The sequence below is a fragment of the Bipolaris sorokiniana genome (assembly GCF_000338995.1).
Source record: "Bipolaris sorokiniana ND90Pr unplaced genomic scaffold COCSAscaffold_3, whole genome shotgun sequence".
Taxonomy (NCBI): domain Eukaryota; kingdom Fungi; phylum Ascomycota; class Dothideomycetes; order Pleosporales; family Pleosporaceae; genus Bipolaris; species Bipolaris sorokiniana.
The window spans coordinates 1676770-1694649 of record NW_006911897.1 but is presented as its reverse complement, the minus strand read 5'-3'; the positions used below and the strand labels follow the sequence as shown (position 1 = coordinate 1694649).

General features: G+C 48.5%; 7 protein-coding genes across 7 annotated transcripts; 4 read left to right on the top strand and 3 right to left on the bottom strand.

Annotated features, from left to right (window-relative positions):
• Positions 1–1271: 1271 nt before the first annotated feature.
• COCSADRAFT_352494 (glycoside hydrolase family 5 protein) lies at positions 1272–2970 on the top strand. Its single transcript, XM_007698974.1, has 2 exons — positions 1272–1875; positions 1930–2970. The coding sequence occupies exons 1-2, from the start codon at positions 1336–1338 to the stop codon at positions 2749–2751; spliced, it is 1362 nt and encodes a 453-aa protein (XP_007697164.1). The 5' UTR covers positions 1272–1335; the 3' UTR covers positions 2752–2970.
• Positions 2971–3355: 385 nt separating this feature from the next.
• COCSADRAFT_34318 (uncharacterized protein) lies at positions 3356–6788 on the bottom strand. The gene is made up of 4 exons (XM_007698401.1): positions 5793–6788; positions 5430–5744; positions 4036–5378; positions 3356–3975 (listed from the first exon to the last, which is right to left on the bottom strand). The coding sequence occupies exons 1-4, from the start codon at positions 6416–6418 to the stop codon at positions 3779–3781; spliced, it is 2481 nt and encodes an 826-aa protein (XP_007696591.1). The 5' UTR covers positions 6419–6788; the 3' UTR covers positions 3356–3778.
• Positions 6789–7279: 491 nt separating this feature from the next.
• COCSADRAFT_23892 (uncharacterized protein) lies at positions 7280–8109 on the top strand (the record flags this gene model as incomplete). The annotated part of the gene is made up of 5 exons (XM_007698254.1): positions 7280–7330; positions 7467–7682; positions 7745–7829; positions 7878–7935; positions 7983–8109. The coding sequence occupies 5 exons, from the start codon at positions 7280–7282 to the stop codon at positions 8107–8109; spliced, it is 537 nt and encodes a 178-aa protein (XP_007696444.1).
• Positions 8110–9697: 1588 nt separating this feature from the next.
• COCSADRAFT_352488 (uncharacterized protein) lies at positions 9698–11194 on the top strand (the record flags this gene model as incomplete). Its single annotated transcript, XM_007698973.1, has 3 exons — positions 9698–9872; positions 10035–10440; positions 10672–11194. The coding sequence occupies exons 1-3, from the start codon at positions 9752–9754 to the stop codon at positions 11192–11194; spliced, it is 1050 nt and encodes a 349-aa protein (XP_007697163.1). The 5' UTR covers positions 9698–9751.
• A 749-nt stretch (positions 11195–11943) lies between these two features.
• COCSADRAFT_47048 (uncharacterized protein) lies at positions 11944–12279 on the bottom strand (the record flags this gene model as incomplete). The annotated part of the gene is made up of 1 exon (XM_007698472.1): positions 11944–12279. A coding segment is annotated over one exon (336 nt), but the record flags the coding sequence as incomplete, so codon positions are not given.
• A 615-nt stretch (positions 12280–12894) lies between these two features.
• Positions 12895–13671, bottom strand: COCSADRAFT_352483 (uncharacterized protein; the record flags this gene model as incomplete). The annotated part of the gene is made up of 1 exon (XM_007698972.1): positions 12895–13671. A coding segment is annotated over exon 1 (624 nt), but the record flags the coding sequence as incomplete, so codon positions are not given.
• Positions 13672–14596: 925 nt separating this feature from the next.
• Positions 14597–15596, top strand: COCSADRAFT_290059 (uncharacterized protein). Its single transcript, XM_007698971.1, has 2 exons — positions 14597–14815; positions 14865–15596. Exon 2 carries the CDS (start codon positions 14879–14881, stop codon positions 15455–15457), a length of 579 nt encoding a protein of 192 aa, XP_007697161.1. The 5' UTR covers positions 14597–14815; positions 14865–14878; the 3' UTR covers positions 15458–15596.
• Positions 15597–17880: the final 2284 nt, after the last annotated feature.

Genomic DNA, 17880 nt, shown 5'->3' with positions numbered 1-17880 from the left:
GCTTAGTACCACGAGATCGTCCTGCGCACACGAGACCAAGACGAAGCCTTTTTAGACGACAAGAGTCACAACACTAAGCAACGTCATCAAAGCTAAGAATGTAAATAATAGTCCTCATATGACCGGGAGAGTGAGCAAGAAAGGTGCGGGGCTGTGAATGATATCGCTTAAGAGTCGTTCAGGCAATACTGGTGTCGCGCCTACGCGTGGCCCTGGAGATCGACCACTGTTTACTGGGTCCACAAGTTCAAATTGATGGATTGCTGCAGAAGCGTAGTGCTGGTAGCCCTGTTGATTGTAATGATGGCTGTTTCGAGTGTCATAGGCGCATCGCAGGATCAAACAGCAAAAGCAAGTCAAAACCAAAAAGCATCCCTTTCTGTCACGAAAACAACCCCTTTCGCAATATTCCAGATTCTTCTCTTGCATTGCATGGGTTGAAGATACCCGAATGAGACATCACTTACACAGCCCTTGTTGGTAGGGATCTGCAGAGCGGGATTCAAAAAGGTCTGAAGTGTTCAAGTTATCCCCGCCCCAGCCGCTCGAATCTCACTGAGCAGCCCCACTAATTCTTTTTGGAGTTTACAAAGAATCAAGACACTAGAGTTATAGCGTAAGTTCTTCTTCTACCAAATCACGGCCGAGGGTATCCAACTGTCTCAGCGGTCATGAGACACCTGAGCCTTACCTGCGTCTCTTTTTGGTGGTTTTAGGAAAGCCGTCAATCACGAAAAAAGCTAAACATGCCTTCCCCAATCCACTTACAGCGCAGAAAGTTGCATGTATGAAGAGATGTAGCCAAGCCATCCACAACTCCGGCCTCGCAGTCCCGTGTCTATAGACATCCGACTTGATTGGCCGTGTAACCTTCACCACTCTATAGATTTGGGAGTGAATCGCCACATCACAAAGAAAGGCAGTCATCAGGACATATACCCCGTAGGACACAGCAGCCGCTACTGCTATTTCAGCTTAAAAGCGTACAGTTCACTCTACGATGCTCGCACCTGAACAACTGCCTAATGTTAGCGGCAATACCCTTCGCTCACAAGCTCAGTCCTTGAACCAACCATATACGCGACAAAAATGTCCATTCGACAACCCAGGCGTCAGCCAAGGGGGAAATAGTCACAGGTTCTGTGGAGTAAATGCGCAGATGCAGCGCCTTCACACCATCTCGTTTTCATCGAAAATGGTCCGAGCAGTAGATAAATATCCCCTCAAGGCCCTCCGTATGGCATTCAGTTAAGGCAAATCTTCTATTGTCTCAAGTCCAGAAACTCGTCTCCTTCTGTCCCGCGTTTGAGAAACATCGTTTATCCCTAACCCATCATGGCGAGAGGATCTTCACTCCTCACCGCGCTGCTAGCGGCCAGTGCCCACGCTTGGATGCCAGAGCACCGAGAACTCGGTGCCTTTAATCGAACAAGTAATTATATCTCAAAACGTGCACACAGCCTTCCTAACTGGAAGGTCCGGGGCGTCAACTTGGGCGGATGGCTGCTCTCAGAGCCATGGATGATGAATGAGGAGTGGAAGACCATGGGCTGCGGCAACACTTGCTCTGAATTCGACTGTGTTCATGCCCTCGGCCAGTCAAGGGCAGATAAAGCATTCAATGATCACTATAGTCGCTGGATTACCCCAAGCATGATCCAGGATATGTATAATGCAGGACTGAACACTATTCGCATCCCAATTGGATACTGGAGCCTCAGGAGCATTGTGAATAGCAGCGAGAAGTTTCCCAAGATGGATTTACAATACTTGGATGCCATTGTTCAAAAAGCTGCCGATCTGGGGATGTTTGTTGTCATGGACCTTCATGGCGCACCAGGAGCTCAGAAGGCCCTGGATGCCTTCACTGGCCAGGTATGCTAATTAAATCCACTTTCTCTGTTTTCCAAGCACTAACACCAACCTCAGTGCCTCCCAGTCTCCAATCTCCCTGGATTCTTCACCCAATACAACTACGACCGCGCCACCAAATGGCTTGAATGGATGACCCGCCGCATCCACACGAAGCCCTCCTACAAATCCGCCATCGGCATCATCGGCGTAGTCAATGAGCCCCAAACCTCCCGCGACCACGGCGGAATGCCAAAAGAAGAACTCGACACCCTAACCCAAGTCTACTACCCCCAAGCCCTCAAAGCCGTCCGCGCTGCGGAGCAAGACCTCTGTATCCCCGAAACCGAGCGTCTCCACGTGCAATTCATGGACACTCTCTGGGGCGCCGGCAACCCGAAATCACACCTCCCGCCCACCGACACGCGCGTCGTCTTCGACGACCACAACTACATCGGCGGCGCCGTCATCGCCAAAAACCCAAACGCCAAACAAGCAGACTACATGTACTACACCTGCTTCGAAGACGACCGGCTCGCCGACAACGACACGCCCAAAATGGTGCAGGAATGGAGCTTGACAGTCAAAAACGAGTATTCCGCAGAGTTCGACTGGAAACTTGCTCAAAACGAGGCGTTTTACAAGCAGTGGTTTGCGGCACAACAACGCTTGTATGAGAGGACGAATGGCTGGATCTTCTGGTCGTGGAGGACGCAGTTGAATGATCCGCGCTGGGACTATAGTTATCTAGTGTGGAAGAAGTGGGTGCCTACTACGGCGGCGGGGCTGGATGCGAGTGCCAAGCAGGATGTGTGTGCGAAGTACTTTGGGAACCAGGGTATGATTGCGAAGACGAAGGTGATGACGTTGCGGAAGGGTGGTTCTACTATTCCGCTTTGAACTTTTATCAGTTCGGCTGGTTATTTTTTTTCTTTTGTTTAAATACCCCCTGTTCCACCCTTTTTCTCTCTTGTAGTCGAGGATGGAGATGAGATTGGTATGGTCTTTTTCTCTCTAGTGTAGAGTATGGCTCGAGGCTTTCGTTCAATGCACAGTACGATGCTTGGCTAGCGTCTTGATGGTAGTAGTCGAGGAGCAAACAAAGTTTCTAGAAAGGCGTGTTGTGTAACTATTCTTACAAAGTGCTTTGTACAACTTCCCCGCAGTCTATTCAACCTCCATGCCAAGTGCCTAAGCAATAACATCCAAATCATGAGACCTGCAAGCGTATGGTAGAGCCAGCTAGTCATCAGCAGAGAAAAAGTGATGACTAGGCATACCCGAAGTACTCCTTTTCGTTTTTGAGATTCAATATCGAGCGAGGTCAGCAGACGCTACCAGCTCGTTGCGAGACTCAAGGAGGGGGTAGTGACTGCCAGCAGCCGGGTGCCGATATTGACCGTAAGTAACAAGGTCAGGAGGCTGTGTACACTAGTTAATGTAACAATGCAGGTGATTAGTGTAGGTTGTTTCGCGGGGAAGAAGATGGTGGGGTAAGCGGTGACTGTTATGCCCGAATCGTAGTATGACAGATTACCTACTGATATCTTGAGCACACTAACGTTGGTGATTTGGAGACACAAGACGGAAATTACGGCCAATAAGGCGACAGGATAGAAAGCTCAATTCAAATCTTTGCAAGGAACAACAAGATACTGTATCTGACAACCAATCCAAGCCATAAAGGCGGTATATCATCCCAAAAACGCCATGTTAGTGCAACCCAAACAAACTCCTAGGGGTAACAACACCAGCCCCGCAACCTAGTGAGCACCGACCGTGAGGCATCATCTCGACCCTAGTATAGTAATTACGAAAGAATAACAGGCCGTGAACAGGCACGATATATCGTGAGTCGTGACTTTCAGAGACTTCGTGAAAGCATAAGCAAAAAGGATCAAGAAGACTGAAAGGAAGAATGACCAGACTAGCTGACGCTCTGCGAGAGAGCGGAAGAGAGATGGGACGCAAATTTGGCGTCAATGCCGTCCTCCTGACCACCTAGGCCAAGGCCTATGCCACTGTCGTCATGGTTCGACTCTTGTTGTGACGGGTTCAAATTGTAATCGTAACTAAAGCTCATGTTATACTGTGATGACTGTTGAGTAAAGCGTCCAGTATTGACTGGTGATCTTACGTTAGTCAACTACCATGTAAGCCTGTGTTGTGAACGAAGAGACTCACCTTCTTGGTTAGATCCAGTATCCTGGATAGTTACATGGCTAGTAGTCGATATGAACGACTGGTCAGCGCCAAAGTCAGCCTCAAGGCTACTATAACGGCTATCGTTGTTACTGCCGCTGCCACCGTTGGTCATGCCCGCGTTGAGATGGTCACCCATCACAGGAGAGTAATTCGAAGACGTCCAGTCTGGCGGCGAGTGGCCCAGGAAACCTCCTATAGATGCCAGCCATTGTGCCATCTCATCCACAAATACCTTGGTGAGCCACCATCCTTGGAAACTGATTCCGTTCTCTACTGTGATTTCTCGTAGCGCTGCGGAACCCAGTGCGCTGATGCAATGCATAATAGTCCGCGCGTGTGCGCCAGGGAAGCGTGAAGGCAGTCGCGTTAGGAATGCTGCGATGCGATCAATGACTGACTCGGATGGATCAGCGGGTGGGTCGGGATATGCTGCTCGATGTATCGTCCCAGAGGGCAACTGGATCTCCTGTGGAAGCGGGCCCAGCATTGACCGGATCTCGGTTGTAAGAATGTTGTACACTTCCTCGTGCGCGCATGAAGCAGGCAACTCGTTCGCAATGATGCGCTTGATATTCACGTGCTGGAGCCAATCGGCGTACATGTGAGTCCGATGGCTCTCCGCTGTAAGCATGACGGCTGCTGCGTGCGCTGCTGAATTGACGCGGAGCATCTGTCGCAGTAGGTGAGCAAACAATGTAGCGGGTTCCAGCTTTGCCTCAAGGACGTGGACTGGTAAGGACATGAACTTGGCAGCAATGTGTGCATGAAGCGTCTTTGCGACATTATCAAGAAACTTCAAAACTGGCGGCGGTGCTACCTGGAGCGTCAGTTGAGAGACGTTCCGAATCATCTTCTGATACATCATCCAGTCACACTCTCTGATCCATGGTGCTAGCTCTGGTGTTGCAAATAACTTCTGCACTGGCACAGTCAAAGTACCATGGAAAGTGCCGAACAAGCGAAAAAACTGTTTCTCCTTGCAGTAACGTACAGAGTCCACTAGTGAGACAACATGTGAGCGGTACATAGCGACTAGGTTGTCAGCAGAGTCGGGGTCGGTACGGGCTGGCAGATATGGCTTGATATCCGGCAATTCGACGACGAACGCATCTGGGGCCTCAAGAATGTCTGGCGTTGGAAACTTGAGCTCGTGTTCGTATGAGGATTTTGTGCGGGACTGTGAGGGTTGGAAATGCGACGAATAGATATCGGTGAATAGCACACCGCGTGATGAGGTTGGAGTATAAAAGGTATTGTGAGACTCTGCCCTTGGTTCTCGGGGGGGAAACTGTGAGTTGTCTGCAGGTAGACGTGGGATGGCGCTGGTTTTCGTTAGTATATGTCCTTCGAAAGGATGCGAGTAGGGCGCATACTCGAGGTTGAGCCTGGGAGTGCCAGAAGTTTGACGCTTCATGGCATGATGCGCAGCAGCACCAGTGCTAGGCCGGCGCGCCTCGTCGCCATCGCTTCCATCGTTGATAAGCTCCAGATCGACATAGTGGTATTTAGACTCTCCACGAACACCGAGACGCCTAGTTTGGATACCGGGAAAGATGACACGAACAAGCTTTCCAAAGGAAGCCGGGTTGAGGGGGATGACGCGATCGGTGCCGCAGCGTTCTGCGTACTTGGAGTAGACGCGGTTGCGTGGGACCGACGTTTTTGCGACGCGACAAACTGACTGCAGCCTGTAGACTGTTAGCATACGAGAAGCCCGAAGGTATCATGGCACTCACCACAGCATGGCGAACAGCTGCTTCGATTTCTCTGATTTGGACGTCCGATCATTCTGGATAACCTCGGCCGCAACGTCCTTCAGGTTACGACCCTCATTCTGGTTCAGCAACTGGCGCAACTCCTTGTCGTTGGTCGCCGCTCCCGAGGTGGAGGCCCTCTTCTTCTTGTCTTCGTTGTCCACCGACGGAGCCATGAAACTGTGTTGCTGCGAATGTTGCGAGTGCTGCGAAAGCTGCGAAAGTTGCGAAAGTTGCGATTGCTGTGGGAGGGGGTTGTGGTAGCCGTGGTGATCTGTTTGCGCAGGCTGCCCATTTGGTTGAGGCTGATTCGTGGTTGAGTCGGCCGGGTAACCGAGGTACTGCTGGACACTTTCCAGGCTCATGTTGATGAGATGATCCTGCGCGCTGACCTGTTGCGCAGCTTGGATTAGTGCAGGCTGCAAAGCTTCACTCGTCGTGAAGGGTGCGTGGTACTGCGGCTGCTGGGGAAATTGGGCGGCCCGAGATTGCTGCGGCTGTTGAAATTGCTCAAACGAATGGACGCTCGTCGTCGACGCGCGTGAGGGCGGGCGGTTACTCCGGGTAGACATTGATGTGTTTGAACGTGGCCGGCGGATATCGGTCATGATATGGGTGCCAGTAGTGGCTGATGGGTTCTCTGTTTACACCAAAACAATGGGACGGCAACGGGGTTAAGGGGGCGACAACACGGTCAGACGGGTACCCAAGGCGAGGGATGAGTCGACAGAGGTATATAAAGGGCGCGTCGAAGCTATAGATGGATGTTGTAGACGTGTAGGCCGGGCTGTGGGTGGGTGTTTCGATGCTACCGGGCTTGTTTGTTGTCGGTCCTGTGACCTGGCCGACACGCGGATGTGTCAGGTAAGATGCCAAAGACGCGAAGGAGATGCTCCAGAAAGAATGGCCAGCTCCAAAAAGCGTCGTCGGCGCTGTCGGTTCCCCTTGGACGGGTTTGTTGTGGGATGGGGTTTTTCGATGTTTACGCTTTTGACTGAACTTGGTCGCACCTGCGGCAACGGACTGGCCGGCGCGCATGGACCAGCAGCATCACATGACCATCGTCATAACACACTATGCAATCCAATCTTGCTATCACTACCGCTACCGTCTCGTCGCCCAGAAGTAGAGATAGGGAAACGCCGTTTGACCCAGTATGCACGTTGCATTGTAAAAACCGCGTCTGGCCTCGATGCAGCATTGCGCGCACGTACTGAACTTGATGCATTTGCTGCGGGTCAAACTGCTGCCATTTGGCTGGCTTGTGAAAGGCGGTGACGTATTTAGCGATGACGAGCCCACTTGCCTCCATCCCACAATCGTTCCGGCTCCGCGTTCCCACTCTTCCTTTCCAAAGAACACCTTTCCAACCTGCTTTCTACTGAGAAATCCCGTCCTCTACACTCCTAATCTCCCTCACTACAAATTTCCGTATACAAATTCCACTCGACATTTAACCACCCTTCACCATGTCTGTCCAAGATAGAGCCCAGGCCCAGCTGTCACAGCTCGACAAGGAGGTAAGCCCCCCGCTCGCTTTAGTTGGATGGCACATTGCCAAAATGCTCCCTCTTTCTCTCCCTGCCCGGCTTGGACGACAAGTTGTGCGGCTCAAAATTCCAAGCAACACATGCTGATGATGATGTGGTGTTCTAGTTGTCCAAATACCCCGCCCTCAACAACTTTGAGAAGCAGACCTCCGTCCCCAAGGCCTACATGGTGCTTGGTCTTGCCGGATTGTACTTCTTTCTCATCTTCTTCAACATTGCCGGGGAGTTTCTTGTCAACGTTGCCGGGTTCATCATCCCGGGCTACTACTCTCTAGACGCCCTCTTCTCCGCAAGCAAGGTCGATGACACTCAGTGGCTGACAGTACGTACCCCGCCACGGTATTTGAAACCGGCTCCCCCCACAACACACGTGACAGTATCCAGGCAGCTAACGCGGCTATTCAGTACTGGGTGACCTTTGCTTTCCTGACCGTTTTTGAGAGCGCTGTCAGTGCCAGCTACTGGTTCCGTGAGTATCCCGAATTGCCTCATACGACGCGCCACTGACTCCAAGCAGCCTTCTACTACACCTTCAAGTTTGTCCTTGTTCTCTGGATGGCTCTGCCCCAGACTGCGTAAGTGACCTTAAGTAGACACTGGAACGCTATCTAACACATCGTAGTGGTGCCCAGCTAGTCTTCCGTTCTTTCATCCAGCCCGTTTTCTCCCGCTACTTCTCGCAGAGTGGCTCCACTGCCGCCGACCTCCGCGCCAAGGTCGATTCCGCCGGCAAGGCTCATGCCTCGTAAAGTCGTCGTAGCCACACCGCCTCTGACAGTCGTATGACCAGGTCAATGCAAGCACGATGATGTCCAGGTAACGCCCTCTGCTGTGCAGGGGCTAGACAGACCGGAATTCTCGGGGCTTGGGGCCGTCGCAGCTTGGAATCGCAGTATGAATGAGAACATGCGGGTACGGGCAATGTTCACAGAGGGGTTAGTATAGGAAGGAAGAGACTGGAATCTTTTTATCCTATAATCACTTGTCCATAGGGTCATGGCTTGGGTAACAGATTGCTTTCTGCAGCACCGGAGTTTGACAAGGTTGCCTCTCAGCAACGATTCGATGTACTAGAAGGGGCCCTGCTCTAGGCAAGCAACAATAACATCTATCCCTTTACATCTTTAAAGCCGCCTCTGTCTGAGAAGACAATGCCCGCTCTCAGAGTGTTGGTTGACGATCAGAAACATAAGGCTCTGGAAAGTATCTCATTGTACAACTGGGAGTTTCCCTACCATGTCAGTTGGCATGTTTGTTGGATACGTCCAACTCATGAATCGCTTTTCTTACTAACAGGCAAAGCCCATCGTAACAAACACCCCGCTGCACATACTTGTCACCATACCTCCCTCCACCCTCTCTTTCTCTCTACATTATGTCTGTAGCGTCTGCAAAAGACCAGCAAAGCAATCGTTTTCTATCTATTCGGGAGTGCTCGGTAGTGCTGAGTTAGATTAAGGATATTAATAACATCACGTGATCTCCTTTACCTCAACGAGCGTAGACTAACGAAATATACGCATGTAAGGCAGTAGCGCCTCGTTCTAAGATAGCCAATTGAACCTAGCTAGAAAACGGAGATAGAAAACTAACAACTAAACAGGCCCTAAAAGACTACTACCCTAAACGCCTAGGAAAGCCGGGATGGAGGTAGTCAGTGCACTCAAATACGCTATATACAGTGAAATTCAATAGTACCGAAAAAATCCCGATGGTCACGGCACGTAGGACATCTAAATTAGGTACTATATGCGCTACCTATCAGTCCTTAGTATAGTGCTAATAAGGATATGGATACCCGAACTCAAGCTATCTACAGCCGAAAAAAGTACCGTAGTCAAATATACGTCATACGAAACATGTTAGCTTACTAAGAAATGAGAAAACATAAACTTTAGAACTCGTAACTAAATCATAGTCTCAGATTAGCATTTTAGTAGCTTGGTCTCTTTAGTTTCTCTGTAAGCTTTAACACTCTTCTCGAGCTAGCAAGGCCTAGCGTAGGTACCTTGAATTAGTAGAATATTCGCTGCACCTGATATAGGAGCTTTTATGGAAAGCTCACAACCCGGCATTGCCCGTCTCCTTCTATGCCTATTTCAACATTTAACATGCTCTTGCGGAGTGGGCCAAGTTTCACTAAAGCATACCGATTTGGTTCTTCCGCCACTACAGTTAATCTATACTACCACATTGACGAAGAGGTGCGGGCCGATTCTACTATCCGAGACGGTGCAAACAACCAGGAAAAGTACTATGCCATACGTCTACCATGATATGTTTCTAGAACGGACGAAAGCTCGATCAGTGATGCAGTATAAATACACGACGACATGAGAGGAATCTAATATTGTAGTACATCAACATTCTCTCATCTACTTAAACATCAAAATGGCCATTCGTCACATCTTTATAGCAGCCAGCCTTGCGCTTGCCTTCGCCAAAACAAATGCTGAGAATCCGGCTTCAGGAAAATACGGATACACGACCGCCTATGATTACATCATTGTAGGTGGAGGAGCTTCTGAAATCATCGCAGCTTAAAGATTCGTAGAACGAGGGTCATCTGTACTTCTTCTTGAGCGAGGCGGTCCTTCTTTCTTTTCATCAGGCGGCACTTCCACCTTTCCGTGAAATAATACTGTCACTCCTTTCGATATCCCAAGCTTGGGAGCTTCACTCGAAAATTACCCCGACCTTAAGGCGCTTTGCGACGATACTCCCGACCTGTCGGGCTGTGTTTTGGGTGGTAGTACAGTTATCAATAGCATGAACTACATAAACCCGTCGCGCGACGACTTCGATGCGGTTTGGCCGAAAGGATGGCAATGGGACGATATTCAAGCCTCAGCTGCGAAACTTTACAAGCGAAACCCAGGAATCATTAACCCATCCGTAGATGGCCGTTGCTACGACTCCATTGTGTATGATGTTCTATCCAAAGAGCTTGCTCAGGCAGGTTACAACTCGGTTAACACCGTCACGAATCCGAACGACAAGAAGAGAATCTACGGACACAGCGCCGTTAACGTTATGAATGGACTTCGTTCTGGCCCCGTACGCACATACTTGCCCTTGGCGTAAGGCAAGCCGAACTTCAAACTTGATTTACACACAAAAGTTATCCGCGCGGTCCGCAAGAATTCAACAGTCACTGGCGTCGAAGTTATGGACAAGAGCAATCAGCGAAGGATCATTAACATTAAGAAGGGCGGTAAAATCATTTTTTGCTACAGGCACCATGTCCACACCTCGCCTTCTCTTCAATTCCGGTATTGGCCCTGTTGAACAAATCAACATTACAAAGGCAGCCAATGTCACAAGATCATGGTCCAAACCCATTGCTTCTCGAGAAGGAACAACCAGATCGATATCGTCTACCAGGTTACATTTGGAACCATAACAGTAGGCAGCATGGGCATGAATGCCGCCGGAAAAGCCATCTACACCAAGAGTGCCCTACTGCAGACCGCTGCAGACAAAGAAGCCCTTACCATTGAACTTGACAACTGGCTTGCCATGAGTCGTACTCCAGGATCCCGACTAGTATACTCTGGCGGGGCAAACACCAATGGCGCAGAGATCATTAAGACGAACGGAATTGGCACCGGATACCATCTCACTAGCTCTACAATCATGGGTACTGACAACGGCACCAAGGGTGGAAAGAGCGTCGTTGATACAAACTACAAAGTGTACGGTATCGATAACTTGTTTGTGGTTGATCTTAGAATCCACCCCAAGGTTCCGAGCGGAGACACCATGGTCATCACTATGATTGCGACTGAACATGCGGTTACGAAGATTCTTGAGCTTGGAAATAAGGGCTGGTAGATTTGGCGAGGAAAGTAGAGGTGGAATTCGTGTTATATAGTTATCGCAGTATTCAGGATCAGGCTGATATGGATTAGCCTGATCCGTCCGCTCTTTTGATGAATTATATGTATATATCTGCTTGGAGGAAAGAAGAAGCTATGTTAGTTTTACTCTTACAAATCAATTTGTGAATTACTAGGAATGCACAACATAACACTTTGTTCGTACTTTCCGTGCTATCTAGAAAGAATTTTACAGTCTTACTAATGGTTCCTTGTTGAAAAGTCATTGAGATGGCTTCGGAGGGAGACTTTAGCGCGAGCTTTGTCGTCTGTGTAATATATTCCTGCAGTATCATGGTTTTATATCTTGCCACATGATCCTTGGCTAGGAACTGTGATATCTAGAACAGATCGAACGAACTTTTTGGGTAAATAATGAGAGTATTCATTTTCGCCAAGAGGACTTCAGCCGGTAGGCGCCCTGGGGTACTTGATTCAATATTGACCACCATCCCTGTTGCTTCTGCGGACAGTGAGGTTCCCAGTGACCGAGTTTTTCGCCTGCCATCGATAATCAGTATCACTGCAAGCGTAAAGGGAAGGGAGGAATGATATTTGAAACATTTGTCTTCACGTCCTCTTCTTAGCTTGCTTGGACATTGGGCCGCCCAATGCCCAAGTTCCCCACCTGCGAATATCAGCAATCAATAAGACCATTTGATTACAACATATACTGCGAAACTCACAATGAAAACAGGCATTGTTGCAATCCCTCTTCCAATGCCCTATCTTTCCACATTTGTGGCATTTTCCCTTGCACTTCTGCGTGTCATGGCCCAATCTCCCACAGACAAAACATTCGTCTTCGCAATCTCTTGCCAAGTGCCCTAATTCACCGCATGTCCAACATGCATCCGGGCAGTCGACTGTTGAATGACCTATGTCGCCACATGCATCGCACTCGTTCGGACAATCTTTGGCATAGTGGCCGACTTCATCGCATGTCCAGCATCTGTTTGGACAGTCATCAGATTTGTGGTAGAGTTCGCCGCAGGCCCAGCACTCATTCGGACACTTTGATAGGGTGTGGCCTAGCTCGCCCCAAATGGTACAGTAAAATCGTGAGATATCTGTGGCGGGCACTTTTGGAGACGTTGTTGCTTGATGCCCAGTTCCAGTATTTGCCACGGAGTCCTAGATTTCGTTCTTCTCCATGACTCTTTTTTTCTTTTTGTCACTATTAACAACATCCATTGAGATTCCTTGACTCCCTTTATCTGAAGACGTCCCTCTATCCGAAGATGTCCTTGTATCTGAGTACATCTCTATATCTGAAGACCCTCCATCGGCGGTTAGATCAGCGTCTATTGATTCCATAGCGAAATCACCCTCCTTTTCTTGCCATGTTTCTTTGTCTTTAGATTTCTCCTCTTCATTGCACTCCTCCGGGTTGCTACTTTCGACTACATGCAAACAGTCGTTGCAGAAAAGTCTGATATCGGAATCATATGACAAATCGCTAAACTTGGTCAACCGATGAACAACAATGTTTGCATCCACGCGCTTCAATTGATCCGGGTCCAGCATGTCATGGCAAAGAGAAAATAGACCTTTCCTCGCTCCTCCAGTCACGCTAGCCTGAGACAGCAGTGGTCGAACTTCTTCCAGCTTTGCAAAGTAAGGCCGATCATCCATATGCCTCAAGCCAACCTCCGGCTCAAGTGCATCTAGAATTTCCAGGTAAACACAGCCCAGAGAGTAAACATCCCATTTGCGGTTCCGGTTAGCCCAGTCTTTTACCTCTGGAGCACAATAACGCCGAGTGAAAAGGACTGGGCAACCGACTGTAGTGGTGTCGTGTTGATCTGCGTCAAAAGATATACCAAAATCCGTATATAGGACGCGACCTTCGTGCACCATAATGTTCTGTGGTTTAATATCCTTATGCCTGATGGTGTGTTTGTGTATGAATGCAAGACCGTCTGCCAAACACCCAAATGCGCGATTTAAGATGATCTCTTGTTCACTCAGCAGCCCAGACTCCAGGACTCTGGTAATATATGCTGCCAGATCACCGCCGTCCGCCACTGGTCTCAGCAAAATGAAAAGTTCTCGGTCGCAAATATACGATCCGCGTAACTGTATTATGTGCAGATGTGAGGACAGGCGTCTCATAATGCTAATTTCATTTATGAACACGCGTTTCACGCCTTCAAACTGTCGCCGGTTGTATCGTCGGAAGGTTTTCAGTGCAAATATCTGATTTGTGAATGCATGGGAAACCATTTTGATGACTGCACTGCCATCCTGACCAATTTTTCTGATGTGTTTGAAGGGCATTGCTTCCCGACTTGCAACTTCGATAGGCTGACCAAGGGTAGATGGATCACTTGTGGGATCGCATGGCCCCGCACTGTCTGAACATGTATATTTTGGCGACAAAAGTTACAGCATAATATTTTAGCACGATAAACTTACCAGTCATGTCGAAGTGGGACATGTTTGTAGGCTGAGAAATGATGCTGCTGCCTGAGGAGCTAGATAAGACTGCCTCTGAGTTTGTGGTAGATCACGTGTGCATACATATTTGATTAACGCTCTGAACGGAATCAAGCGAGAAGACGATTACTACGTGTGACGCTCTGGTTTTCGATATCGAGAAATTGAAATGATAAAGTGCTAGGCAACACTCGAAAACAAGACGATTGTAGGCTGCACACAAGGCTGATAGTACTCTGGGCGGCTAGCCGCAATTGGTAAGCGGTTTTTATTGGTGGTTGTCAACTGCGGAACGCGCAACTCGACATTACTAACCCAATCTTTTGTTCATCACCTCATGCTCGATCCTCTCATGTTACACTTGCATACATATGGACTAAAGTCGTGTGAGGAAGCTTATACCGTAGTGACGCGTGGATGTCTCGCAGCATTCCTATCACATCACCATGCGCCGTTATGCAGAGACAACGATACTCCAACATGGCCTTCTAGGACCACTGGGATGCTATACCGCCCCGAAGACTGGTTACACAAGTCTGCATAGCTGCCCGACACCAAGGCAAAGTGCCCAAGGTGATAGCAGGCTGAGACTGTTTGATCCAATAGAAAACGCCACAATTTATAAGCGAGTTGGTCCTCCAGCATACTGCTCCCTATACTTTGACACTGCAAACGCGTGTGGGTAGGTCTCGCATAGTGTGGCACTACTTGGACCAGTTACGAGTATGAACGTTGCAAGCAATGGGATCTAGACACCGTCTCCATTAAGAGAACACTCGTTCACCCCGACCAGGACGCCGTCTATACGAGCTCGAATCCGCTTGACCAGATTGGGACTCCGTGATATCGTCCAATCCTTCTCCGGACATCTGACGGATGCCTGGGAATCACCTTGTTTATGCGGGCATATCAGCCATTGTTCACTCGCCACTCTACCTTACAATCCCAAGTTTACTTTCAGGCATTGCTGGCCGGCCTTTCTGTATGACATGTAATTTCATGTATCCAACTACGACTGCCTATACCAAGAAGCAAGAAAATACAAAAGCGTAGACTTGTAGGACTCAGGCTACTGCTTGAACGCTGATAAGGAGTGTGCAAGTCAGAAGGAGTCTGGAATAGTAGCCTGTGTGATCGAGTATGTACTCACGAGTAACCGCCATTGTTGAGTCTAACGGCGAGTTTAGGCGGTACACTAGTCATGGACCTCATCGATCGAGAGTATCCAACAAGCGACGACAAGCCTCCATGGTATGGTATGGTATTCAAACAGTCAGTATATTCTGATGCCATGCTCGAAAGTCTCAAGAGGCGGTATCCGCAAGGTGCGAATCTGCGAGAGAGGAAGCATATGGCTGCTATTGAGTTCCTACAACAAGAACTCGAGAACATGCAAGCGAGTGAAGCAGCTTTGATACGTAAAACCCATACAACGAACTCGATGCCTGATGTAGCATCACACGATAGTGGACACCAGAAAGCCGGTTCACCGCCCTATTCGCCAACCGCTCAACTGTCACATCCGAATATCACAGATGGATACCATGGTAGAAGAAGTCCTACAAATAATGTGTTCTTGGAACAACCTCCAACTATTTTGAGCAATACTTCTGGACAAGAGATTGTTTTCAGTATTGCAAACAGGCCCGTAGTGCAGCGCCAAAGAAGAAAGAAAATGACCGCGTCAGAGAAGATCTCCTACAAGCAGATGAGGAAAATTGGCGCTTGTGATAGTTGTAAACGTCAGAAGGCAAAAGTAGACAGCCTGATTTCCTTATAAACAAGACTGAGGTGCGCAAAGCTGATACGAGGCAGTGCAGGCACATTGGTGGTGAAAGAGGCAGATACAGAAATTCTCGAGGCTCCAGTAGCTCGCCACAAAGGTCAGTGACCTCGGGAATTGTTGAACATATCTCATATAGTATTTCAGAGATACTCGACCAATTTCCGACTCAACAACACTAAGTGTTAATGCAACGAACGAGCACAAACCGCATACCCAAGCTCCGCAACACTCGCGAGAATTGTCTTATGAACTCAAACCCTCTCTTCAAACAATGTCGATAGCAACGCCTATCACTGTATCGGGGAGCCCAAGTCCACATTGGGTCCAAGATATGCAAGAGATTGCACAGTCGGAGTTGTCTGGGTACGTACCTGCTTCAACTACTTCAAAGCCTTACAGTATATATTCAGACGCTACGTTTGAGAGCACTATTGATCCGCAACTTCTGGATATGAACTACCGGGACCCGGCTGTCTTCACCGAAGCAAATGGCGCCTTTCCTATGTCTTTGACCCCTGGAACCACACCCTCTGGCAGTTTCTACTCCAAGAAAACCTCCTCGGATTTTTGCAGCCCAGTTCAAGGAAATGACCAGGATATAGCTACCCCAAGCCAACCAAATCCCTCTTTTTACATTAATCCATGAATTTAAAATGGCATCATATTCACACATCTATCCCTGGTATATATTCCATAGGGCCAGAACTACATCTGGACATGTCTTGTAATATTATCCGGAAGTCTCAAAGCCTAATGTTGGAATGAAACCGTGGATTGAGCGACCTCCAGGCCCTTTTTTCAGAAACATCCAGGGATATTTGTAACTCTTTGTCCTTCTGCTAGTGTTTTCTCGTACGCTTTCCGTATGCTGCACTAGGAGAATTTGCCACTTGTTCCGTACCCACAGCATTGGGATGTCCTCATCTACCAGTTACCCTGGATCGGTCGTAATCTCGTCACCTGCACATATCTAACACGGGCTTCCAACATGCAGACATGAGGATAGACTAGGGTGTGCAAACGGTGCTCAGCAGCAGTAGCAAAGTAAGTCTTTCCTCCTCACCTATTCCCCCTGCCCAATGCTACACGGTGACATCAAGGGTACGTTGGTAGTACTAAGAAGATTTCAAGGCTCCTGAACGAAACCCTATATCACGCATAACTTCTTTCTTTTCCTTTCATGGCCTTGCTATGGGCCATGCAATGTTTTTGTCACTGTACTGCTCAAGTTTTCTTCTTTTCTTTGCTGACTGAATTGCTCCCACTTTTAGTAGTGTCTCGCACTACTAAGGCATGGCAATTTAATCCCTCACATGGCTGGCCAAAAATCCCCACTACGATACACTGGCCACATTATATCACAACGCCTTGAATATTCTTTGTGGATCATCCTGCATTCGGTTCTCTTTTTTCCCTCGTTTTCTTCTTTTCTTTAGGCCAACCTTTTGGTATACATTTCGTTCTAAGATCCACATGGGTATCGTAAAATGTACGGTTTTCTAACACGCCACTGAAATAGAGCGCCATCACCGACCAGTTCTATCAAGCGAGAACCATCGTTGCCGATTAGTACGACCATGTCGATTCCTTCCACCGTACAGACAGGCACGACAACATCAAACGCGGCATCCATGCCATGAAACGAACCTTACGACACGCTCTTCTTCATCGAAATCTACGACAAGACACATGGCTTTACGACTTGATATTTATCCTGGTTAGACTGGTACACTGATTTGTGAGGGTGACAGGCAGCCATAGGCACGTGGTTGAGACTGAATTTGGATTGACGGGTGGGCTGAGAGAGAGATGCAACCGTTTGGAATTATGTTATGCATTCAATATTTTCCTCTATAAAGAATATGTTCTTCTTTCATAGGTCTTCGGTAGACAAAGAACGATAACTGATCTTCTGCATCGTGATCGTGTGTACATGTTATTGGGATTACAGAAAGACGAAGACGATAAGCGGAAGAGGCGCGCTGGGACTGGCCCGGACAGGCAATGAACCTCGAACTAAGTCACAACGTGAACAGTTAGCCAAGCACGGATAGGATGTAGGTTTATCATTATTATTACATTCGTACTTGGATAAGTACACCTAGCTTATCCAATGGTCGCCTTCTTTTACAATGCTATACCGGCCACTCTCCCTTTGGTTGCGAAAGAGAGAAACACTAGCACCTATCGGTTTCTGTGCGTGCATTCCACTGGGTGCAAAAGCAAGTAGGCTCTGATCGAGACGAGAAATGTCAGCACTAAAGCCGGCCAATACTACAACATTACTAATAATAATTAACTTCTCTTCGACTTACCCTCTGAAGACTGTGTAAAGGAAGAAGTTGTTGCCAGAAGGATCCTGACCAAGTAGGTTTCAGCATGCGGCTTTGCACTCATTTTGGCTATTTTGCTGCACA

Bases quoted from the DNA above. Each gene is read 5' to 3' on its own strand.
- COCSADRAFT_352494 (XM_007698974.1), top strand. From the start codon at position 1,336: ATGGCGAGAGGATCTTCACTCCTCACCGCGCTGCTAGCGGCCAGTGCC. The intron at 1,876-1,929 runs GTATGCTAATTA...CACCAACCTCAG, and splicing joins TGGATGCCTTCACTGGCCAG to TGCCTCCCAGTCTCCAATCT.
- COCSADRAFT_34318 (XM_007698401.1), bottom strand. From the start codon at position 6,418: ATGACCGATATCCGCCGGCCACGTTCAAACACATCAATGTCTACCCGG. The intron at 5,379-5,429 runs GTATGCGCCCTA...AACGAAAACCAG, and splicing joins ACTCCCAGGCTCAACCTCGA to CGCCATCCCACGTCTACCTG. The intron at 3,976-4,035 runs GTGAGTCTCTTC...TAAGATCACCAG, and splicing joins TACTGGATCTAACCAAGAAG to TCAATACTGGACGCTTTACT.
- COCSADRAFT_290059 (XM_007698971.1), top strand. From the start codon at position 14,879: ATGGACCTCATCGATCGAGAGTATCCAACAAGCGACGACAAGCCTCCA.